This window comes from Enhydra lutris, unplaced genomic scaffold (genome assembly GCF_002288905.1).
Source record: "Enhydra lutris kenyoni isolate GAN:26980312 unplaced genomic scaffold, ASM228890v2 scaffoldscaffold50, whole genome shotgun sequence".
Classification (NCBI taxonomy): Eukaryota; Metazoa; Chordata; class Mammalia; order Carnivora; family Mustelidae; genus Enhydra; species Enhydra lutris.
The window spans coordinates 12,704,353-12,730,251 of NW_019154134.1; the positions used below are offsets into that span (position 1 = coordinate 12,704,353).

At 35.0% G+C, this 25,899-nt stretch overlaps 1 protein-coding gene across 3 annotated transcripts in view; it reads left to right on the forward strand.

Moving 5' to 3' along the window:
* Positions 1 to 25,899, forward strand: part of LOC111156937 (importin 11) — a 198,945-nt gene that overhangs the window by 35,866 nt on the left and 137,180 nt on the right. For 2 of the 3 annotated variants that reach the window (XM_022518094.1, XM_022518096.1), the window contains exons 6-15: positions 7,469 to 7,601; positions 9,424 to 9,482; positions 12,275 to 12,323; positions 13,983 to 14,053; positions 16,233 to 16,425; positions 17,068 to 17,220; positions 18,789 to 18,832; positions 20,479 to 20,569; positions 23,271 to 23,318; positions 24,122 to 24,227. In XM_022518094.1, coding sequence (XP_022373802.1) covers positions 7,469 to 7,601; positions 9,424 to 9,482; positions 12,275 to 12,323; positions 13,983 to 14,053; positions 16,233 to 16,425; positions 17,068 to 17,220; positions 18,789 to 18,832; positions 20,479 to 20,569; positions 23,271 to 23,318; positions 24,122 to 24,227 — 947 coding nt within the window. The remainder of the gene's footprint in view (positions 1 to 7,468; positions 7,602 to 9,423; positions 9,483 to 12,274; positions 12,324 to 13,982; positions 14,054 to 16,232; positions 16,426 to 17,067; positions 17,221 to 18,788; positions 18,833 to 20,478; positions 20,570 to 23,270; positions 23,319 to 24,121; positions 24,228 to 25,899) is intronic. The other variant, XM_022518095.1, reaches the window with a different exon arrangement.

Sequence of the window (25,899 nt, forward strand, 5' to 3'; positions counted from 1 at the left end):
ATCATTTAGGTACCAATGGCAGAACACAGGTCTGTGACTGTGCAAGGATTAGAGGACTTAGGGAACTGTAAGATCAAGCCCATATGACCCTCCTGGGCTTCAGCTATACCAGTGGCAGGTTTGAGAATAAAAAGAAAATGAGGGTTTACTAAAAAGAGATGTAGGTAACAGATGCTACAGGTCTTTAGGAATGTCCCTCAATGGAAATAAGTAAATATCTGTTGACAGACTTTGGCAGTTTGATTGGAAATTGTTTTTGTGATAGATCTTGTACCCACTGGAGCTTCTGTCCTGAGACATTTTGGTAGTTTGATTGATATATATATATATATATATATCAATCTCCATTGAGCCATGGTTCAATGGAAGCAAATTTATATTTAATTTATATTTGAGCGTTGTATTAAAAAAAAACTGATTACTACCAGAATAACTATGTTTTTTTGTCATACAGACTTTTTTAAAATTTCTTATTTTGAGTATTTTTTTTCTTTTAAAATTTTAAAACATGTAGATGGCAAATGAAAAATACAAACTGCCATATACCCATCACTTAGATTTGGCAGTTAACATTTTGCTGTTTTTGTTTTTTCACGTTTTTTCCTAAGGTGTTTAAAGTATTTAGTGATAAATACTTGAGTATTCATCTGTAAAAGGATACTTAATTTGTTTATAATTGTTTAACTTTTATCAAACCTAAGAAAAATAAAAACGGTGATTTTTAGTACCATTTAATACTTTCAGCAAATTATCTACATTGTTCTCAAATATACTCCTAACAAGTGGTTTGTGTGAGCCAGAAAACTGAATAAGGTGGGTATGTTTGGTTGTCTTTCAAGTAAGTGTCTTTTAATTTAGAGTAGTACTCATTTCCTTTTTTTTTTTTTTTTTTCATGCCACTTGGTGAAAGAATTGGCTGACTTGTCTTACAGGATTTTGTACATTCTTCATCTCTTGATTATGTTCCTTTTTGTTGAGATTAAGGTCAAGCAGGTTTGACAACTATAGATTATGGGTAATATTTTGTGCCCCACTGTTAGGGATGAATTACAAGACTTTGATTTAAGAGTTTTTCACTGGTCGTGTTTCTTAGGAGAAAATTGAGAGAACCATGTTCTGGAAGCTAAAAAGGTGGAAGAATTTTTTAAATGCTAAAAGAAATATAACTTCTGTAATGGTTCCTTTTTGACATTCAAGGAGTGAAGGCTTTGTACTTATACGTTAAAAAATCACTCAGCAGTCAGTGGGTGGCAGTGTTTCTTCTGGTTTAGAAAAAGAATATGCAAGTGTTTGTGGTTTTTGTGAACCGTACCTAAAAAGTTTCGTTAAATAGCTTATTTTCATATGGTCTCACTGAATTGTCTCCCTTTTCCCCTCCACATTTTTGAACATTAGAAATTTTCTACATTAGAAAATGTAGAAGAAATATTTTTATTTCATGTACTTGCTTCGATATTTTCCCTTTTCCAGCTGAGCTTTCTGTAAGCATATATCAGGTGGTGGTTTCTGGCGCTGCTAGAAGCTTGTGCAGGACTTGTTTACCTAGGATAGTTGGCAGTGCTTCTTCCCAGATTCCTGTGGTTTCTTCCTTCATTATCTGTTTTTCTCCTTTTACGCTTGGGCTTAAAGGGTAGTGCCGTTGCTTATTCTGAATTACAGCCATCTTTTGTTTGGGTAGAGGCCATTTGTTTGTAGGCTAGCTAAAAAGAATCTTGAATTAGAGCTTTAATAGATGCCTAATGTCCTTAATTAGGTGCTTAGTTCCAGAACTGGCGTATGAGACAAAAAAGAATATGAATTAAAAATGTCTTCCGCAATACTACCAATTCTTTCTTGATTTTTGCCTTAAATGCTGTATGCCTTCATTTAGCAATACCTGCCGTGTGCCAAGCTACTTAGGTGCTTTTCATATTTATATTGTTGGGTCCCCCAAAATTGGGTACCCCAATAATGGGTCTGTGATTAAAGGAGCGAGACTGATACAAAGCGAAGGTCAAGCAATCATACCGACCGTCAAACAGACCTGTCAGGGCCGCCCCTCCAGAGAGGATGACCCCTCCCTGCTTTCCAGACTAACTTTTATAGAGCAAAGGCCATGTGGTTGGGCCTGGCCATGCACAGGTGGCCAATGAGATTGTAACACACACAGGAAACTCCACAGTGATGCTAGGTGACAAATTGAATTACAATTTACCCTAGTAGACATTTGAACCAGCCTATCATACCTTGGTTAGGATTGGCGCCAAAAGGCTCCCAAAGGGCGGGGGCCCATACTCCTCGGTAGCTAGGAGACAGTATGCTCCCCCACTGATTGAATACCTCCACCTGGCCTGACCCACCCTTGTACTTGGACTTTGTTACCTGGGACTGGTTTCCAGGACTCGCTTTTATTTATTTATTTTTTAATTTTTAATTTTTATTTATTTATTTTTTCTAAAGATTTTTTTATTTATTTGTCAGAGAGAGAGGGAGAGAGAGCGAGCACAGGCAGACAGAATAGCAGGCAGAGGCAGAGGGAGAAGCAGGCTCCCCGCCAAGCAAGGAGCCCGATGTGGGACTTGATCCCAGGACGCTGGGATCATGACCTGAGCCGAAGGCAGCTGCTTAACCAACTGAGCCACCCAGGCGTCCCCAGGACTCCCTTTTAAATAAGTTCCCCTGGGGGGAGGGGGGCAAGGTCAATTTAAGCTTTACAGCAAAATGGCAGTTCAACCAGGGTGGGGCTGCTCTGGCTGAATAGGCTCTTACAATATGATTAATTAAAGTGATACTTTCATACTTTTAATTTTCAGAGCTAGAAAGTAGGAAGAATTAATAGATCTAACTTTGCCTTTAATATCTGTAAATGTTATGGAATTTTTTAAGAAAAAGGGGATGAAGATTTCAAAAATTGCTGAAAGTTGTTTAAGGTAGAATGGATAGAACTTTTGATTATCTGAATTATTAAACCTTCTTAAATATGTTTTAGAGTAAAATGATAAATGGAGAAGAGGACGATTTTATGGAGCAAAATGGAATTTTATTATAATGACTGATTCCACTGTAATGAAAAACTTCCTTTTCTTCACTTTTGTGACTGTAAGAACGTTTAGTATAGTGTTCACAGATGTTCTGTGGTATATTTTGCTTTTTGTGTTGGGAGTGAGTGGGGAGGATTTTATGTTGGGTATGTGTACTGTAATTTACATTGTGTATATGCAGATGGTAGAACTCTCTAAAGGGGTATTCTCCTGGTAATAGAAGTGTGCCTGAAAAAATTGTAACAGTTACACTAGTTTTGCCATTTTGTTAATGTTAGTGTAAAGTACCTTGAAAATAAATCTGACTTGTTTTTGTTAGCTAGAATGCAACTGGAAGACACAGAAGAGGTCTCAAGTAAGACAGCCTAAAGCTGAAAGCTATCAGCAGAAGGAAGGAGGGGAAGGGCCAAAAGCAGGGAAGGAATGTGTTTTGTTTTGCAGAACCAGCAGTTCCAGCCAAGGGGAGGCCCAACCAGGTGTTTCACGTGAGAGCCCCTTGCTAGCTATCTCCCCTGATAGCTCCTATGTGAGCCAGTTTGAGCTGGATTAGAAGTGAGGACTTGTGCAGAAACCCCCCTGCATTGTCCTGAAGTTAGCTTCAGTTCATTATAATTCTAAGGCCTCCTCCTGTGGGCAGAGCTTTCTGCCAGTTTTTGAAGATAGGACATATGTACCAGCAGGCATGTTGACATGTTAGACAAGCACAGTCAAACCAGAGTACTTATGTGAGCTCCTGCTCCTGCCCTTTCATACATTGAATAAAGGCACTAACCTCATGGGGAGAGTGGTTTGAGAGCTAGCTCCTTGTCTCCTTATTTGTAACAAATAATACAAAGTTCTTTGCTTTCAACACTTTCTTGGGTTGTGTTATATTTGATGCACCCCCAGTGATGAACCTCGAGTTCAGTTATGTTATGCTGGTGATTTAGAGTGGTAGATTATCCCTTACAAGTTTTTTTCTTCAGCTGGTGTCAGATTCCATTTGGCCAGCTTTTTTCCCTCAAGCTTAATACTACTTTTTAATTAAGGAACTAGGGATTGGTTACTGTTGTTTTCTTTATTGAGTCTGGCATGTAGTGCTAGAGGAGTACATTGAGAATTAGATGAAAGACACTGACTCTTAGGATTGATGAATGGGACTTGCTCCAAATTTTATATACATACAAAGATTATATATTTATATATGAACAGTGTTCAGTTTATATTAACTCTCTTGCGTAGGTACTTCATATAAGTAATAGAACAAAAGTTCGTGTTTTTCTGTTGAGTGTTGTACAAAGGAGTGTTGAGACTTATGGAAGAATTTGTTAGGTGAGATTCTCATTCAGTTTATTGCATCCATATTAATAGCAGTATTGATCTTGGTGAGTATGGGTCAGTTTTCCTTTTTGTTATGAAAAGAAGATTCTACCATTATTGAACTGTTACATAGCTTTTGGAGAACAGGATTTACTATATTGATTCTGAGTGTATGGGATAGTATCTACTTAGTATTTGTATTTTGGTACTAGAAAGTTTAAACAGAATTTATACAATTAATATTTGTTTATTTTACTAAATTACTGTGTAGTTAATTGCTATGTACTATATTAAGAAGCTTTAGAACATAGAGGTTGAAAAATGTAAGCCGAGCACCTTCCTTGGTTTCAGACCTGTCTCTTCCTCTTCCTAATTACACTCTTTGCTCTTGGGCAAGTTACTTAACCTTTCAATACCTCAGTTTCCTTATTGTGAAAAGGGTATATATCTACTTTTTATATTGTAATGGTTAAATAAGGTGATAAAGGTGAACTGCTGAGAGCATTGCCTAGTGCACAGTAGGTTCAGTAACTCACTCTTATTCTGTTGTTAACTTAGTTAATTTTATCATGTGATTAACATAACCTACATGAATACTTGTTTCCTGGACATACCTTTTATAAGAGTTCAAGGGACTTAAAATAACGCTGATTAAAAAAAATATATAGACAAACCTTCTGAACATTTTAAATGAAATCTATATGTAGAAGTTAATGTGAAACAAGTAGTTTTTAGAAATTTTCAAAAAGATTTTATTTATTTATTTATTTATTTTATTTAATTTGACAGAGGGGAAAAGAACAAGAACAGGCATGGGGAGCATCAGAGGGAGAGGGAGAAACAGGCTCCCTGCTGAGCAGGGAGTCTGATGTGGGATTCCATTCCAGGACCCTGGGGTCATGACCTGAGCCAATGGCAGATGCTTAACAGACTCAGCCACCCAGATGCCCCTGAAACAAATAGTTTTAAGGAGGAGATATGAAGGAGAGATGGAATGTAAGTTGTAAGCAAGAGACTGCTTTAGAGTGTAATAATTTTCTGTTCTTATTTGAAATTGGGTTATGTCTCCCCTTAGATCTTATTTAGTACATAAGTATAAAATGGGTCTAAAAATTATGGCCAGGGCTATAGACTTCAGTTTACTTTGTTGAAATATTTGCTGCAATAAGAAATTATACTTTAGTTTAAAACTTTGCTTTTAGGTTTTCTGTATGTACCATTACTATTCCTTCCCTACCTCTAAATGCCTTTCTTTTCTTTCACTTTATTCTGGCAGACAAATAGTTTGGTGATTTATATGTTTGGAAAAGTATAGGATGCTCTAATTTACATTTACCAGTAAGTGTGATAAAAATTAAGATGATGGGTTTTCCAATTCTAGACAGATATTTTAGCCCCATATTCTCAGAAAGGACTTGATTTACTAAGAAAAATATTGAAGTTCACTGTAGTTCTAAGTAAAGCTTACATGTTTTTTGGAGTGTTTTCTTTTTTTCCTTCAGATAATATCCCTTCTGATTAGATTGGCTGTTTGCTTCTCTTTTATAGCATTGTTCCCTAGGATGATAACCAATTTTAGACCCTTAACTTTTTAATGGTATTGCTGCTTGTTGTACAGTAGTATTGAGCTAATTATCACCACGTTATTTTGACTATCATGAAACATACGATTAAATAATTTGATTTTACTCTCTAAGATATTCTACGTGTATTTGAGAATATGCTGAATTTACTTAATGAGTAGTCATTATACCTCTTTCAAGCATATGCATAAGATAAGGAAGGACCAAAGCTCTGATCAGTTGGTGAAGATAGGAGGCCTTTTAGATTCTGACAGTTTATTACTTACTTTGGATAAAGGAAAGAAATTAGATACATTGGTACCAACTCCTTGTGATTTTTGTTCCACATACCAAAAAGAATGACCAAAGCAATATGGGCTGAATGACTCAGGTGCAAATTGTGGGATGCCCCATTGCTAAGGAGCCACTTCTGAACCGTAACTAAACGGTTTTATTTTCTGCAGCTCTGTTTTGAGGGGGATGGGTCAGAAAACTTAAATCTCATCAGAACACAGGAGGTGAGAGGTAAGCAGGAGATGATCTTGTAGAAGTTCCTTACAGGCTTTCCATTTCTTGTTTTCCAGGAGGATTGTAATATGTTCTGCTGATACTCTTGTTAGTTGAGGTTCAAGCCTTTTGTGGCCTATGTAGATACTTGCAGAGTCACCAGGGGGATTTGGCAAAGCTCTTTCCCTACATCTGTAAGCACAGGCCATTAAAATTACTGAAATAAAATAATAGAAATTTTTTAATAGAAATTTTATTTAAAAGATTGCATTTCTGACTGGTTTCTGATGCCTAAAATTACTATAAACCCAGTGTTTAGTGGAAATAATGTACTTTTATCTGGAATAAGAAAAAGGGTTCTAGAGTTTGCTACTGATAACTAGTAATTCATGTGTACTTTCATCTCATTTTTATTTAAATTAAATGGCCATATAGACTCAGCTGGATTTCTTTTAGACCTTCTGGAAAAATGAACAAAAAAGCTGAAGGTAACCCTGGAAATGGTTCTGCCTCAACCTGGGTGGCAGAGGCCAATTGCATCCCGGTGTGAAAGTGAGGTTTGTAAATGTCAGTACATATTAGGAAAGCAGCCTGACAAGCATTGTGGTTTGTATGTTCCTGCTTTAAATGCCCTAAAACCATAATGGGTGGAACTGGCAGAACACAGAAACCTGATTCTTTTGTATTTCTTAGTATATTGCTTTATATGTTATACTCAGTGACAGTCTTGTCACTGTTTTAAAAAAACTGAGTGTTGCAACATACTAGTATAAGAAAAAGGTGTAAGTAGAAAATGTCAGACTGCAGTGCGGGCATTAGTCTAAGTTCTGTTTCAAGAGAAACAAATATTTTAGGTGTGTATATGTGTTCACAGCAGTAGCCAGCGGTCCTTGATACTGTACATTCTGTCTTAAGAAGTTTGAAACGTTATAAATGACGTAACTGTTTCACATCTCATTGAAAATGACATGAAAACTGTAATTAAAAACTGACCTAAAAACTGAAATGTTTTACTGTGTCGATCTAGTTGACTACTGAAATCTGTTTTTTGTGAACAAATCTGTTGATATTTCTTTGCAGTTAGCTTCTGGAATTTATAATTTTGCCTGCTCTCTGTGGAATCACCATACAGACACATTCCTTCAGCATGTTTCTTCTGGCAGTGAAGCTGCAGTTCTAAGTTCACTAGAGCGAACTCTGCTGTCATTGAAAGGTACTATTAAACTTGATATGTTCATTTTGGAAATGACATACCTCAAAAGAGTCAACACATAGTTCCTCTGATGGATTATCTGCTCCCACTTGCCCTGGGAGAGTAAGTGGTTAATTAGTCTCTCCCTCACAAACAAGGCCTTATTTGTGGTTGGTTTTTCTTTTGTGAGAATGGCCTTTCCTCTAACTTGTAAAAGTGTGGGATAGTTTTATGTTATAGCCACATTTCTGGGGTCTCAGGGCTCAATGTTCCTTTCGAATACTTCTACTTTTTTTTGCTTCTACTTTACACTTCTCTTTCTGGGCTCCTATCCTTATTGTTGCTGTGCTAACTTCACTAAACTTCATTCCTCAGGTGTTAGTTGAGCTCTGTCTCCCAGGTCTGTTTTTCATGAGAATTCAAGCTTCTGTCTTTTTTGTTTGTACCTCAGGCTCACTTGGATTTTAGAAAGTGCTTGATGGCATGCCATCTCGGCCTGTGTTTTCCTATGCTTTGCTTGTAGGTCTCCTTAGCCTGAATTTCTATTTTACCTTCCCTGAGGTGGTTACCGACAAATGTATTCTGAGATTCCTTTCCTTTATAAAACACTCACACTTGGCTCATTCTCTTTGTCTTCCAGTCTCTCTTTTCTTCTGGCACTTAGGCTTTTTTAGTTTGTGTTTCTTAGTTTGATCTCAGGCAGCCTTTAGTTCTCTTACTGTGGCTCATTTTGCATCCTTTGGCTTTACTGATAAGCCGTTTTACCATACTCCCCTTAGTACCTTAGGATGCCGTTCTCCACTCTTGGCACTGTTCTCATGCATCGCTTAACAATGATCAGACAGTGGATGCACAGACTTCAAACTGTTCAGCACATTTTGGTGAACTACCTTGTAGACCAAAAGCATGAATGATTTTAAGGGACTGTTGACAAGTAAAATTCATTATACAGGTGGTTATTATGTAAATGAGTGGAGATGGTTTTGTCAACATCCTTGAGGAAGAAATGAAAAGGCTTCAGAGAGAGAAACAGTTATCCAGAAAGAATTAGAGAAACTCTTAAAGTGGTGTGACTCTGAATTTTATAGTCTCTGGTGCTGCCGTCATCTTTGTGTTACTGATTTGTGCTGTTTTGCATGTATTATATTACTGAATTCTGTCATAACCCATGAAATAGGACTAACCATAGTTTACAGACAGGGACTGTGAGATCTAGAAAAGTTGTCCAAAGTAATACAGTTGTAGACACTGAAAGTAGGATTTAAATATAGATCTGACTTCCAGTCGTTTATCCTGCTTGTCTCCCTGTGTATACCAGTTACTCATAAAATGTGGTGTTTGTTTATACTTGAGCACTGTAGTCTATTTCAGATTTAGAAATAGTTCAGCTTCTATGTCCTTTACAGGAGAGACTGTATTTTCATTAATGTAGTCTAAAACTTAATGAAGCTTTTTGGTCACTGTTGAGACATATTTCATGATTATTGAATAAAGATAACTTTCTCAGTTTGAACTTAAAGGTGTTATTACAGGTGAGAAGTACTGACAGTTATAGCAATTAAATTAAATTTTGCAGTACAGTTTTTTAGAAACAGTAGTAATTAAGATATGTGAGAAGAGCATAGCTTTTGAGTCACGAAGACTTTGTTATCATTCTGTCTTTCCTACTTGGAAGCGACCCAGTGATCAGGGATTACCTTTCTTTATTATATGAAAGGATAAAGTTAGAGTAACCCCCAATCTTGATGAGGCTTTGCAATTCTGAGTCTTTGTTATGATTATGATTGTAATAGGTTAAAATATGAGGCATTTAGATGCAATAAAGCTCAATTTTACTTTTCAGTGCTGCGTAAATTAACTGTTAATGGATTTGTGGAACCTCATAAGAATATGGAGGTGATGGTAAGTGAAAGCAGTTACTGATTCTTTGTGGCTTTGGGAAAGTGCTTTGTATTTTCCTGAATGTTTTAAAGCTTATTCTTTTTACTTGGCATTCATTGATAAGTTTTTATTAAGTGACCTTTATTAAGTGACCTTTTACCATTTGGTATATGTTATACTATGCTTTTTAGATATACGGCCTTTTTTTCAGAAAAGCAGCTCCTTCGTGAAGGGGAGGAAGTAAGCCTAGGACAGTACTCGAGTGCCATGATACATTGAGAGTGTTATTTATAATTTGAATTGAGGTGAACTTCTTGAATTTGAATGCTGTTACTACATTTCTAGGTCCATTGTGGACTTAGATATTTAAAATGAATTCTTTTGTTTGATCATAACATTTATGTGTGCTCTTTGTAGTCAACTGAAAATATATATACAAGAAGGGAAAACCTTATTGTTAAGCCCAACATTTGTGATGTATATTTATTGTTTGTATGGCATCATCTACTTTTTCTGTCTACAAGAGTATATAGCTGTATATATTTAATCCTGAAACAAAATGAGATTGTATTACATATTTTTTCAGATCTGTGTTAGTTTTCACAGTGAGTTTAAGTCAGCTAAAATGTTGCTTTCTATAGGTTTCTATGGCTTGCTTTCTATAGGTTTATGTAGGTTGCTTTCGGACGTTGAACAGAATTGTGAAATATGTATATCTAATTGAGTCTTTGGGTCTGCTCTACCAGATTTTACCGGAGTTACTGTTTGTTTGCTTTAAATCTTTAGTGTACTATGGCTGTCATTAAGATTTTGATTGCAATAATGATTCTACTGTTAAAGGAATTTAAAAGCTGGTGATACACATCACTATAGTGTTGTGTATAGTGATGGCTGTTTTGTTCTAAAAAAGTGTTACATGCTTATTTTTTTAAAAGATAAATACAGAAGGAAAGGAAATAAAGTCATTTGAAAATTTGTATCAAAGATATTGCTAAAATTTGTAAGTATACTTTAAGACATTTTGTACATAGTCTTTCAGATACTCCTCTCTTTTTCTCAGTTTTATGTAAATAAGACCCATATGCTGTTTCTTGACTTGCTTTTTCTTAAACTTAGTATGTCATTTTTCTCATAGGTATGTTTCTCATGTCAGTAATATAGGTTATGTTTTTAATGATTCTTGTGATTACTGTGAGTGAGCTAGTTTTTAAAAAGTGGTAACGTTAATATAGGATTCCTCTAACTTACCCGCCCAGCTATCCTTTGGAGCTAGGATTTAAATATAGTATTTAAGAGACTCATTTACTCATTGCAAAGTAATGATAAAACTGAGGGTTGCTGGGGGGTGGGAGGGAAGGGATAGGGTCACTGGGTGATGGACATTGGGGAGGGTATGTGCTATGGTGAGTGCTGTGTAATGTGTAAGACTGATGAATCACAGACCTGTACCCCTGGGGCAAATAATACATTATATATTAATAAAAATAATTAAAAAAAAAGAAAAGTAATGATAATGACTGACAAAAAAAATTCCTAGTTATTCACTGATGGTGTATAGGATGTTTCCAGTTTTTTTTTTTTTTTTTTTTTTAATTGTTGTTCAGTGATGTCGGAATGTACATTTGGTTATATAATGTGTCATTGTGTACTTTTCTGACGCCCTCTTCAGGCTAAATTATTAGAATTGGAAATGGTTGATTCAAGTGTAGGCACATTGATAGCATTGATTCATATTATCAAATTGCCAAAATATGTATCAAAAATCAGCCATAATTTTAATGCTGAATATTTTAACTATTAATATTTATTGCCATACTGCCATAAAACACTTCCAGAAACCAATTAGCTTCTCCTAAATTCTTGCACCGGAATGCATTAAGTTGCATAAAGGCAGAGACTGTTTCACTCACTTTCCATTCCAGAGCTTGAAATAATTTCTGCCAATAGTAAATGCTCAGTAGTTATTTGTAAAATGAATGAATATGTGATAGAGTAGAAACAGTAGGTCGGAAGACTCAGTAATTATTTTTATATGCAGTATGATTCTGAATATCATAAATTCTGTAACTGACAGTTTGTGTTTATCGTTTTTTTTTTTAATAAAAATAAATCGATTTGAATCACATTCCTGTAAAGTGTAATAATGGTTTTTAGTGGAAACTGTCAATGTTCTGTGAGTTTTTGGCTTTCCCTTGAGTCTTTCTTCTGTATGCTGAAACAGTATGTCAGCTTTTACTTAGTTCAGTGCTGTTTTGTAGCAGTTAAGGTATATTGACTTGTTGGAAACAAAATAGAATTTTAACAAGTTAAGGGCGGTTTCTCAAATAACATAAAGATCTTAAAAATAATATGGAACTTAAAAGATGCTTTAGAGGGGCGCCTGGGTGGCTCAGTGGGTTAAGCCTCTCTCTTCCGCTCAGATCATGATCCCAGGGTCCTGATGGAATGATGGAAAAGACCATCATTCTTTTTACATTCTAGTGGGAGCAGACAGAAAATAGACAAACAGTATGCCTGGGGATTATAAGAGCTGTGAAGAAGAAAATCATTGAAGAGAATAGAGATTATTAGTTAAATAGAATGCTTAAGTAATGTTTTATTTATTGCAAAGTGATTTAGGTAACTGAAATGAGACATTGAAGAGATGAAATACTTATATTTTCTAATGGAAGACTTGTTAATAGTAGAGTATTTTTATTTTATCTCATTTTAACTTTTTAAAATGATGTGATAGATACATTTTAGTATTTTTGAAAAAGTGTAAGGGAGATGTTTACAACAATAAATTGAGACCTTAAAAACTTTTTTTCTAGGGTTTTTTACATGGAATATTTGACCGCCTGAAGCAATTTCTGGAATGCAGTAAGTACTCCTTTGACAGTAGATTTTATTTGTAGAATCATTATTCATAATTTTGCTCTGCTTTCATATCTGAAGAGGCTAAACTCTTCCATCTTGATCATTAATCCTCTGAGGTTGAATTGGGAGCTCAGCTTTGTCTTCATACACTGTCTTGTCCTGAGTATTATGGAAGTTTTTTTTTTTTTTTTTTTTTTAAACAGTCTATTTTGTGTCCTGTTTCCTTTGGATACTTTTACTGTTACTCCTCTTTTCCATGCATACATCCACAGTGGTCATGTATTTAATACTCATTAAATGTAGCTCCTGGGCCACATGCTCCCAAGACTTTGTATAGACTGTGTGTGTGTGTGTAGTTCATTTTACATGTGGGTATGGCATAAATTACCTTCAATGGTACTTTAATTTTATAAATTTCTTGTAGATTAATCTTTGTGGCTTATCTTGAGGACGCTCTGTCATCCACACAAGAGAATTTAGCATTTATATTTGTGTTATGTTATACTTGTGGTCTGTTGATTATCCTTTTCCCTGTGATTGTAAGCACCTTTGCTGACCACGCACACACCTTCAAACACAGAGTACACATACATGTGCTCGCATGAGCACATAGACATGTGTACATCCTCTGTGTGTGTTTACATGTATGTGTACTTGGGGACTTAATAGTGTGAGGAGATATTTTAGTGTACAAACTTTTAGAGAGTTGTTGATTGTTTTATGTCAGTCGTTTTCAGCTTAGTAAAAACATTGTTGAGCCTTAAGCCAGGCACTGTTCTGGGTACTGTACATGCAAAGATGAATAAGACAACTTATATAAAGTAGTTTATTTATTTATTTTTTTTTTATTTTTTTTTAAAGATTTTATCTATTTATTCGACAGAGAGATCACAAGCAGGCAGAGAGGCAGGCAGAGAGAGAGGAGGAAGCAGGCTCCCCGCTGAGCAGAGAGCCCGATGCGGGGCTCGATCCCGGGACTCTGAGATCATGACCCGAGCCGAAGGCAGCGGCCCAACCCACTGAGCCACCCAGGCGCCCCTAAAGTAGTTTATTTTTATGACAATCGTCATTTTCTCTGGTCACCCCGTGGAGAAGCACAGGGAAGAATAGGAGCCCTCCCTGGAGAGGAGAATGATGTAAATGATGAGATCAATAGGAAGAGTATGACTATAGAGAGTAGTTGATGGGCTGGTGGACACTGTTCTGAATGTACACAATTAATTATGTCAGGGAAATTATCTGAAGAAAATGGTCAGAAAATACAGGAAAAATAATGAGTATGTTACTCTTTTGAGTGCTTTGTTTTTACTAATTTTGCTTCTAAATTTCAACTATGACTAATTTCAATTTTGAAAATGTGATTGGTAATTCATGGATAAAATTGCTACTACCCTTTTACTTTAACATGGGCTCAGTTTATATTTTAGGATTGATTTTGTGAAACATGGTACCAGGGATTACTGTGTCTTTTAAGTGTAATTCTTTTCAAAAAACTTGATAATTAATTTTTTACAGTTGGGAAAGCACAGTAATGTGTTTATAATGCAAAACATGCAAAAATATATCTGACAGTATTTTTGTGAAAAGTTTTGTCATTGTTTTGATTGTGAATTTATGGAGTATTATAAACTTGTACTAATACTTGAATTGTATTTTTAACAGGTAGAAATATAGGTACAGATAATGTATGTAGAGATAGATTGGAAAAGACCATCATTCTTTTTACTAAAGTGGTAAGTTTTCTTTTTATCTTAAGTTTATGTTTCCTTAAATAAAATACATGTACTCAGATTTATGAAGGAAAATGGTGTGAGCATATGCTCTTTAGTGTAAAGTAACTTACTTTCTGTTTCTAGCAAAGTTAAACTGTATTAAAGTATTTAGCATGCATGTTATAATTAAATTTATATGCCATATATCAGTTATAAGTCACTTTGTTGTAAAAAAAAAAAAAATCCTAATAAATATTAGAGAGGTTCATTCCTCTGAAGTTTCTTATTCTCAAGCCTACAGGATAAAAGCAGAGATAAAGAAGGTACCAGTTGCAGTTGGGCAGGAACCGGATCATGTATAACAGGCAGTGTAATATCAAGAAGTCACTGTATTTAGAATGACAGATTATCATCATCAATATCAAACATCTTTTGAATAGAATTAAGTGGGTGCACTGTGCTAGGCAATGTATGTAAATTTCTGATAAAACTAAGTTTTATAAAAACTGATTTTTATGAAATTTTGTGCCTGGGGATGGTTGGGAGAAGTACATAGAGTTGGGAAGACCTGGTTTGAGGACTGCCTTGCAGTAAAACCGTGATTGAAGACAGGTAGCAGTATCTAAACCTGTAGCCTATTTTCTCTTTTTTCCTGAAGTTCATTGATAGGATTAAGGTCGTCTGTTCTCCTGAGAGTGGAGAAAAGGAGTAGAAATGAGCTGTTCTTAATGTCTTTGGTTAAGTATCAGTACCTTTGGTTTCAGTTCTCTTTATTTCCCACAGTTAGGTTTTAAATAGCCTCAACAGCAAAAGCCCGTCTAATCTTCCAAGATCCAGCAAGAAATTGACTCAAGTATTTTAAGTTAAAAACCAAAAAAACACAAAGCAAAGTAAAATGACATGATGTGGTTAGTCAGTGGATCTGTGCAGTGCTTATAAATAATTTCATTTATGAAATTCATATTTAAAATGTCTGACTTTATTAAAGTTTTAAAAATTGGAATATTTCAAACATACCTCCAAATAGAATTTAATAACTTTGAGTCCCCTTGAGGTCATCACTTAGCTTCAGGAATTATCAACATATGTTGATAATATGTTGAGGGTTGGCTCTGTTTTATCTGTACACTTCCTCTCCCTCTCCTCTTTGCTGGTTTTTTAAAAGCAAATCTCAGATATCCTATAAGTATTATCTGTAAATATTTGAATATGTATCTTTAAGTGACTAGGGGTTTAAAATCTAACACATTTAAAAAGTAGGAATGACTTATTATCCTCTTTTGAGCCAGTTTTTAGATATTTCTCAAAATTTTTATAGTTGTTTTGTTGGAATCAGGATTCAGTAGTGTCAGTCCTCTTTTGTTGTTGTTGTTGCTATTTATTTGCCGAGGTAATAACATAATTTCCTTCTCAGGTTTTTCCTGTTTTGCATTTGGCTCTTTCCATCCTATTGTATCATGTTCCTTTGTCTCTATACCCTTCCTCTTCCCATACTTCTTACAAATTTGTAGTTAGATATAGAGGCTTGATCGTATTCGGACTTTATTTTGTGGAGGAGGGCAAGGATGGTGGGAGTGCTTTACAAGAGTATGTGTATTTCATACTGTATCACATTGGGAGATACGGTGTCTGTCTACAATGCTGAGGGAGAGCTTTCCATTATAAGGAACTTTTGCATCCTTTCCCTGTTAATTATTTTAGAAGCTACCGATGATCATACCTAGATCTGTTGTTTGATAAGAGGTTATATAATGATGGCATTCTGTTGTTTTGTTGGCATTAGCCAGAATTCTTTTGTAAAGAAGAAATCTCCCTCATCAACTGTTTGATAATTGAAATGTAGTTTCACTTTTTGCCTTTATTACTTTTTCAAGTCCTGTCTTTTGTATACTTTACACTTTTTGTTTCATATTCGCCCGTTGTTACTGAATTAAGTATGAAGTGGATCAATTTTGGACCCTGGACTACAAATGATAGAAATTTCTTGACATGAGATACCATCTGACATAATCCACATTATAGGGTGTATCCTAAGAAATAAGGTGCACGTGTATTACATGCAAAACTGGATGTACATAGATTGTCCACCAAGGTTCAAATCTTGCCACGTATATATTAGCAAAGTTATAAGATGTATTTATGGATCATTATATTCCCAAATGAACTTGAAGAAAATACATTTTAATTTTTTTCTTTATAGCTTTTGGACTTCTTGGATCAGCATCCGTTTTCATTTACTCCTCTAATTCAGAGATCATTGGAATTTTCTGTAAGCTATGTATTTACAGAAGTTGGTGAAGGCGTTACGTTCGAACGATTCATTGTTCAATGCATGAATCTTATTAAGATGATTGTTAAAAATTATGCTTATAAGCCATCTAAAAATTTTGAAGGTAATGCCTTACTGGCAGCTTTTTCCCCTCATTATTTCAAATGTGAAGTAATTGCTATTTTTATGTATTTGAAATTCATTTATTTAAGTGTGAAAAGTAAAATGTTGCTTGGACATGAACTAGAGATAAGGATTAGAGAGTTTAATATGTGAGTGCCAGCTTTAAAAGCCATAGAATGCATTAGTAATCTATCTTTTGTAGCATAGTAAAAGATCAGTTGAAGCTTTGGGACGTCAATAACCACTGCAGTTCATGTTGTAAGCTTTATTTATTTGTACAATTAAAATTTTTCTCTAACTTCAGTGAGGTTACTTTTAGACATTAGAATTCATACATGTGCATGTATACCAAGATGAATGAGGAGTTCTTATAGGAGAAAGAAAGACATATGTATCTAAGTCACTCCAATGTGGTGTGATAATATAGCAGGGGATGTACAGGCTGTAGTGGGAGGACAGCTGCAAGACTGATGTGTGTGGTGTGAATAAAGAACTTTCTTCGAAATTTGCCCTTAAGAAAAATGAAAATTTATACACCACTTTATATTCTCCCTCAAGAGTGTATTTTTAAATTTATTTAAGTTACATAATCCAACTTTGGTAGAATCTTTGTATGATTAACTTGGAAATTTTATTTTTCTAGATAGCAGCCCTGAAACTCTAGAAGCTCATAAGATTAAGATGGCATTCTTCACATATCCCACTTTGACAGAGATATGTAGAAGATTAGTCTCTCATTATTTTCTGCTAACTGAAGAGGAACTAACAATGTGGGAAGAAGACCCCGAAGGCTTTAGTAAGAATCAGTTTTTCAGTTTTTGCCTGGCTTTTCTCCTTCTTCCCTAAATACATATCATCTGTTTGAATGATGGGCATAACAACATTGTATTTTAATATAGCATTTTTTATCTGAGAATCTTGGCTTTTAAAAGTTAACTTGTCCTTTGTTACCTGTTAAAACAAATTGAGAAGGAGAAGATGAATGATTTTTTCAAATATATGGAGTTTTCTCCAGAAAGAGACCTTTTAAAATTTTTAGATGTTCATATGAACATAGATATAGTTTAAAACAAAAATGTAAAATAAACTATCTGTCTCTGTTATCAGGTCAGTTTGTACTTTGTGATTCATTCCATCTTATTTTTTATTAGTAGACATTATTTTTCCAAAAAGAAATTTGGGAAATTTCTGAATTACTAAATAGATCACCTATTTAAATTTTAAGATGAATTTTTTGTTAATTGAAATATTTTTCTAGGAGATCCTTTTTATCCATCGGAATGTTAATAATAGAATAAAAGTATCAAGGTTCTTGCTACAGAAAATCAAGAAATCGTGTGACTAATAAAGTTTCCTGTGTGTGTGAATAGAGTGTCTGTGTGTGAATTACTTAAGCTGTCCTCAGACATAGGCTAGATTTTAGACTCTCCTCATCCCTTTGACTGGGTGACTTCGTGTAGTTCTGTTCATATATTTTCTAAAATTTTAAGAATGCCTGAGATATTTTGGAAGACTCCTCTTCTCCCTCTTTTTGTTCTTTAAAAATAATTTTAGTTCATTTAGAAAATACAGCATTTTGGGGGCACCTGGGTAGCTCAGTGGGTTAAAGCCTCTCTGCCTTCGGCTCAGGTCATGATCCCATGGTCCTGGGATCCAGCTCTGCATCAGGCTCTCTGCTCAGCGGGGAGCCTGCTTCCCCCTCTCTCTCTGCCTGCCTCTCTGCCTACTTGTGATCTCTGTCTGTCAAATAAATAAATAAAAATCTTAAAAAAAAAAAACAAAACAGCATTATACTCTATGTATCCTATATTGTTTTTGCTTTTTCTCTTAGCTAAAACCTTACGTTTCAAATCACTTTCTTCATGCCATGTGTATAGTAGTATAATATGAAACACTGAATTCCTAGACTTGTAGAAGTCCCTAAAGTATTTTACTTTTTTAAAATTTAACTTTAAATATAGAACATTTTTGGAAATGTTACTAATTATTATAACTTATAAGACATTATTATATTGAATGAAATAATCTTGGGATTATAGTTATATTCGAGTGCTCACTGGGTGATATCACATACTCTGGAAGTGACGAGCCCTTTGAGCTTTCTTCCATAGAGAATTTTTAATAAAAGTGAGAATGCTTATGTAGGCACTTGATGGGAGACTACCATATACAGATGTGATCTATACTGTATAGTAAAGAAATCTATGTAAGGCTTTGTGTTTCCAAGGATTTGCTTTCAATGTTATGTTTAAAACCATTCATAGAAATAAACTGACAGTATTTAAAATCTTTGTATTCCAAACTGAGACTTTGGAAACACCATTATTACATGGTGAGCATCATTTGTTGTATTTTTAATTGCAGCAGTGGAAGAAACAGGAGGAGATTCTTGGAAATATAGTTTGAGGGTAAGTATTGATTGAAAAAAAATTGATAGGGAAATGCTTAATGCTTCTATAACTCTTAGTCAAGAGTGATATTTTGTTTAAGATTCCAAGTGTTAAACCAGATGAATAGGAAACTATAATTGTAGGCATCTGTATTTGAAAGTACTTAATTAAATTATGAACTTTAACCTAAATTTTTGTTGTTGTTTATTTGGGGGGTTGAATTTTTCTCCCATTTTGCAGTCACATTGATGGGAAAGTAATTATCAGTGCAGAAATAGGAAATGTTTTTGAAACATTTCATTTTCAAATGTTTTTGAAAATGAAAACTACTTCTTTTTGGCTAGAATGATTTTCTCCCCTCAGTTATTTCAGTAATTCTGAAGCTTTTTTTGATGCATATTTCTTGTACCACTTAGTGTGATTCCCAGAGACCGGCCCATTGCTTTTAATTTTAGAATGCTTTCTTAGTCTACATTTTTTGGTGTGGCCAACATTTGAGGAGAATTAATCAAATATAGTCTTTGAACTGTTTTTGTGTGTGAAAAGTTGTGTTTACATAATTTATACTATTTTTCTAAGAATGTATGTTAATGTTTTTTAGTTTTGTAAGCTTATGTAGAAAACCAGCGAGATAGTTAAGTAGAGAAATAATTATTGCTTTAAATTTAAAAAAATTAACTGCTTTAATTTTTTATAACTTTGTTTTATGGAAAATTTCAAACATAGTAAAAAACAGAATAATGTCATGAGCCCTTGTATTCCAAAGCCCCATTTATCAGTTACCAATTCATGGCTAATCGTACTTCATATGAGTACCCCCCCAACCCCAACTTGGATTATTTTGAAGCAAGTATTTGAGGTGACCTGTCATTTCATCTGTACATAATTCAGTATGTATACAAGGTTTGTTTTAAAACATAAAGCATAGCACCTTCAAAATTCATAATTCCTTTGTATTATGAAACATGTGATGGTTTGTTACTTTTAAGAACCAAAATGAACCAGTTTTGTTGTATAGCTAACACTGACTTCTGTTACTGTTTGTTTCTGTTAAAAGAAATAGTATTTGGGGGATGGGAGGGATGGGGTGCCTGCATGATGGACATTGGGGAGGGTATGTGCTATGGTGAGCGAGCGCTATGCATTGTGTAAGACTGATGAATCACAGACCTGTACTCCTGAAACAAATAATACAGTATATGTTTAAAAAAAGAGAGAAAGGAAATACTATTCTACGTGGTGAATTGAATTCGCGAGTTGGAGTTGTTACTTACTATGTCATTGCTAAGAAAAATATATAATTTTTAATGAATTAGTTCCTGGACAATCATTTATAGTACTGAATCTGCAATAAATGTGGCTTTAGATTTTTTTTTTTTAACTTAAAGAGTTACTAATTAAAAACATAAGTTATTTTTTCACTGGAGTTTTACTTTTTGAATGCCTAATGGCAAATGACTGAAATAGGAATCAAATTATAATTTGATTTTCTTCCCCAGTGTATCTATAACAATTATAATCTACTATATGTAAAAACATCAAGAATTGGAAACGTGGTTGGAGTTTTAGATTTTAAGAATGAGTATATTCTTTGCTTTATTATAGAATTGATCAGTACAATATAACATTGTTTTCACTAGAAAATTGGTTTCTTTCCTCTCCAGCCTTGCACTGAAGTACTATTTATAGATATATTCCATGAATATAATCAGACTCTTACTCCTGTACTTCTAGAAATGATGCAGACACTTCAAGGTGAAGTATATTTTATGATACTTTATTAATCCATGTTCAGTTAAAATAGTTTGAGTTCCTGCTTACTATGTGCAGTGCATTTTTTCCTACACCATATAATGGGAATCTGAGGAAGACCTAAATGTATTCTTTTCTGAAGGGATGGCTTTCAGAATAGAGAACAAGAATGGGCAACTGACAAAGGTGGCCTTGAAATAGGCATTGAAGGGGATAGTTGGATTTTGCTCTTGTAAACATCCTAGCAGCATAAGCAAAATAGTAGACAGTCAAGTATGTTGCCTGGGGAAATGGTCTACCTGGAGCATGTTGTGAAAGTAGTGGGAGAAAAAGGCAAAATAACAAATGTTATGCTCAGGATGGTGGCAGTGGGAATGGAAAGAAGGTAATGGATTTAAGAGAATGATGATACGAAATTTCTGGCACTTGATCACTGATTGCAGCTTGTGCATAAGTAATTATTATCAGCTGCGATTTATCATTTCTGACTTTTCTGCTATATTCTAAATTCCAGGAAGGAGGGTAGTGATCACATCTGTTTTGTTCACACATTATTCCCAATGTCTGGTATTCTCAGTAACTGTTTGTTGATTGACTTTTTGTGACTGACTGACTGTGCTGAGCGAGAATGACCGAGGGGTGCCGGGGTGGCTCAGTGGGTTAAGCCTCTGCCTTTGGCTCAGGTCATGATCTCAGGGTCCTGGGATTGAGCCCCGCATTGGGCTCTTTGCTCAGCGGGGAGCCTGCTTCCTTCTCTCTTTCTGCCTGACTCTCTGTCTACTTGTGATTCTCTCAAATAAATAAATAAAATCTTAAAAAAAAAATAAAAGAGAGAGAGAGAGAGTGACCAGACATGATCCTAAACTGTGGTCTTAATGACAGGGTGGCTCTTATTAGTAGTGGTTGGAGATAGAGTTTCACTTTTGGAGTGTGTGTGTCAAGGGCCTTGGGAGAAGAAAAGCAAGTTCAAGGATGGAACTCGAGATTATCACCTTTAGGCATATGAAAAGGTGAAGGTCGTGCAGAAAAGCCAGGTGAGAGACTCTTGTAGAGGTGTGAGGAACAATATGGGAGTGGATCCTGGAGAGAAGAGCATGTTATTAGAAGTGTCCCGTGATGGAAGAGGCAGAAGGCAATGGAATCTTCTGAGACAGTATTTGAAATGTTGGGGCAGAAATTACATTGTAAGTGACCAAGGATTGAGCAGATGATGATCTAAGAAAATAATAGCAAGAGAAGCTTCTGTAGGGAAGGAGATGCCTGATCTAGTTTGTGGTAGTGAGTGGGCAGCTCACTTTTCAGGCTTTTGTTCTCTGAAAAACCCAGAGTGTTCTTAAATTATAAACCAAGGGAAAAAACTGTCAGGTTTTACTTTGTTCATCTGTGAAGGTAATTTGAGTGTTACTTGAATTTTCATATGGATTGATTTCTAAGATACAGTTATTTATTAATTTCTTCATGTAGGATTATTGATTCTTACAGTTGATAATACTTGGACTGCCTCGGTTACTTTTTCTTTTGAGTTTAGAACATCATTTCCATTTTCTTCTATGTGTCTGTTATTTTTTTAAACCACTGTAGGAAAGTGGATAAGCTAGTTAGGTTACACTCTGATAAGTTGTGTGGTGGTAAGGATTTCAGTGGTTTCAGAGTTTAGTTTTCTTTGCAGTTATGGAGCAGTTGGTTTATTTGGGTTGTACTTAATCTTAGACTAGTGAGCTTAAGAATTCGTATTTAACAGCAGAAGAGTGCTCTGATAAACTCGCTAGACATCTTTCTATTCTAAAGAAATAGACTTTCTAAGCAAACTGTGTTTTTCATGGCTTAATGACACTCTCCTCTCTGGACAGTGGTAGGAGACAGCCAACTTTTTGTTCAGAAGTTCCCACCTGATGTGATAGCTTTCCCTTCCTGTCTGCACTTTTTCTTTTGTTGCCATCTTTTAATGTACTGCCATGACCTGATTTGTTTATTATGTCAGAGTTTCTTGTGTGAATGACCTGTGCTGTTCCTTTTTTGTTGGTTTGTTTTTCTTTTGTGGGATTCATCTTTTTATTTTTTCTTTTAAGAATTCTCTTTTAAATCAGGGTATATAAGGTATTATACACTAGTTAGCAGTTTGTGGCATATATTTTTTTGGATTGTTGCTTGACATGACATTTTCAAATAAGTTATAATGATTTTTAAAATTGTAATATGGCTTTAACGAAACAAGATGGGATCGGGAGAGAGACAAACCATAAGAGACTCTTAATCTCACAAAACAAACTGAGGGTTGCCGTGGGGAGGGGGGTAGGGAGAGGGTGGTGGGGTTATGGACATTGGGGAGGATATGTGCTATGGTGAGTGCTGTGAATCATGTAAACCTGGCGATTCACAGACCTGTACCCCTGAGGGGTTAATAATACATTATATGTTTATTAAAAAAATTTAAAAAATTATTTAAAAAATTGTAATATGGCTTTACATCTTGCATCTGTGCTCTCTAATGGTGATGATAACAAAATCTAGGCTTTCCCTTTGTACCTATATGTGTATTTAATATCATGAAAGTTATTATATGAAACCGAAGTGATAAACTCGTAAATGGAGTTGAAATAAAATATTTTTATTTATTTATTTATTTATTTATTTATTTTTTTTTTTAATAAAATATTTTTTAAAAACTAGTTTTATTTACCTTTACTGATACTTATGTTTTCAGGGCCCACTAATGTGGAAGATATGAATGCACTATTAATCAAAGATGCTGGTATGTTAAACTAAACTGATTTAGAAATATTATTTCTTCAGTAATAAATATTTGGTATGTTTGCTTTATGGCAGTGTTAGGCTGGGAGATTGGGTTACAGGAGTACCTAAAATATAGGAACTGTTTGGTGGGGGAGACAACCAAGTAAGCAGACAATTGATTATACATATTATCAGCTGATTAATGTTAAAATAGGTGGCAATTAGGTAGTGCACTGGAAAACCACAAGGTGGTTTGGGTGTGCCTAGGGAAAGGCCCCTAGAGAAGTATAGTATGAGAATACCAGGATCAGTGGGAGTTAACAAGGGGAGGGGCTGTGTGAGAAGAGGGTTCCAGGCAGAGGCAGCAGTATGTACAGAAATTTGAAGGGAAGAGGAGCAAGCCCAGTTAAGTGTTGAACTGGGAGTAAAATTTTGGTTTATTTGGAACATAGAGTGTAAAGGGTTATGGTGAGAGACGAGGCTGGAGGGAGGGAGGTAGGGACCAGATCATAAAGTATTGTGTCCATTTAGAAGTGGATGTTATTTTATAATTTTTAAAATTTGACTTGAATGTATTTGAATGAATGTAGTTTTCTGTTTGAAAGCACTAAGGAATATTTAGGAAAAACAGTGTAAAGTAACTTACATAATGATTCTAAAATGTCTATTTAAATAATTTCTCTGATTAACATTGTGAATTTCCCTTTATTAGCATTTTACATGTTTTAAAGTAGTCCCTAAGGATTAGTTTCTTATATAAGATACTTAACTTTGGGCCCAGCATCTGAAATTTAAATTCTTTTTCTCAAATCTTCTTTGTAGTGTATAATGCTGTTGGATTAGCGGCTTATGAGCTGTTTGACAGTGTTGATTTTGATCAGTGGTTTAAAAATCAACTTCTTCCAGAATTACAAGTCATTCATAATAGGCAAGTATAAAACTTTGTGTTAATAATATACTTAATTTGCCTTACTAATTTTGTGATGAAGATAGGAAGGCATTAAAATTGCTTAAAAAGTTGGAGCATCTGGGTGGCTCAGTGGGTTGGGCTTCTGCCTTCAGCTCAGGTCATGATCTCAAGGTCCTGGGATCGAGTCCCGCATCCGGCTCTCTGCTCGGTGGGGAGCCTGCTTCCTCCTCTCTCTCTCTTTCTGCCTACTTGTGATCTCTATCTGTCAAATAAATAAATAAAATCTTAAAAAAAACCCCAACTTTTAAAAAGTTGTAGTATGATTTGGCTGATCATAGCAGTGTAGAATAAGACTTGTGACTCTTAGATTTGAAAAATAAAGTTGGTTTCATTTTTTTACTTCCAATGGGAATTGTAACATGTGTGGAGTATTTGGCATTAGATAAGATAATTTGCAGGAGGAAATTTTATACAAAGATAAGGAAAGATGGAGATCTCTAGATTCTAGAAGAAATGTATACACAAGAAAGTCAACTTTATTTGTGTAGAAAGTTGGTAGGGGTAAACCTGTTGTAAGAAGTAGTTTCACACAAATAATAGCTGTGAAGGGTGACCGACTGAATGCCTTGGGATCACACATAGCTTAATGCAAGTCTGGGAGAGGGTAGATGGGTTGGAGAGACGCGATGGCAGAAAGCATTTGGTTGCACCTTAGACTTGTATTGGCTTACCCCATTCAGTAGTACAGAGTTGTTTGATGTAGGACTTTTCCCAATTCTTGAGTTTCACATACTTTTAAAAAGCACTTGACTGATTTTAGGTACTGAATGGCTGAAATGGGAGGGTAAAGGTCTTTCGTAGGTTTTGTAATTTTTTTCTTAGTTTAGAGTTAGAGACTTAACAATTCCAAGAGACTGTGTTCTTGTTTTGAATTGTGCATTTGTGTTGATTCAATTCTGTTATGCACCTATCAGAATGCCTAGCACGTAGTCATAGATCAGGTAACATTTTTTTGACTACATTAATGTATGAAAAGAAGGCTTCTATATAAATCTTGAGAGGTGTGCAGTTGTAGAGTTGGAGATGATTTAAAAGTGATTTTCACCCTTTTAAAACCCGCATTACTCTATATGTTAACTGAGAATTTAAATAAAAACTTGAAATTAAAAAAAAAAACAAAATATTTTGGACTCATAAAGAGCTAGCTGTCTGTTCACTCAGCAAGTATTTTCAGTTGGCCGTGAATTTGCTATGTCCTGTAAAGTCTGTGGTGAGTAATTGGGCTGTGACTCTGCCCGTAGGAAGTGAGAGAACCTTTGATGTAGAGAAAACCTCCATTAGGTGACCACATGGCCCTTTAGTGGGAGCACACTATGTGGTTTGATTGTCCTTAAACCCTGCAGGCTGTTTATTTTCCGTCCGTGTTGTCCAGTACAGTTGCTGCTATGTATGGCTGTTGAGTGCTTGGATTATACTTAATGCAACTGAGGAAATCACTTTAATTTTAATTAACTAAAATTTAAATCGAAAAACTGAAGAGTGTAAAATATGTATTGATTCCATGTTGAAATGGTATTTTGCATATATTGAGATGAATAAAAATGTTAAAATTTCACCTGCTTTTTACTTATTTTAATGTGGGTACTAACAGATTTCAGATTGCATATTTGTCTTGCATTACGTTTCTTCT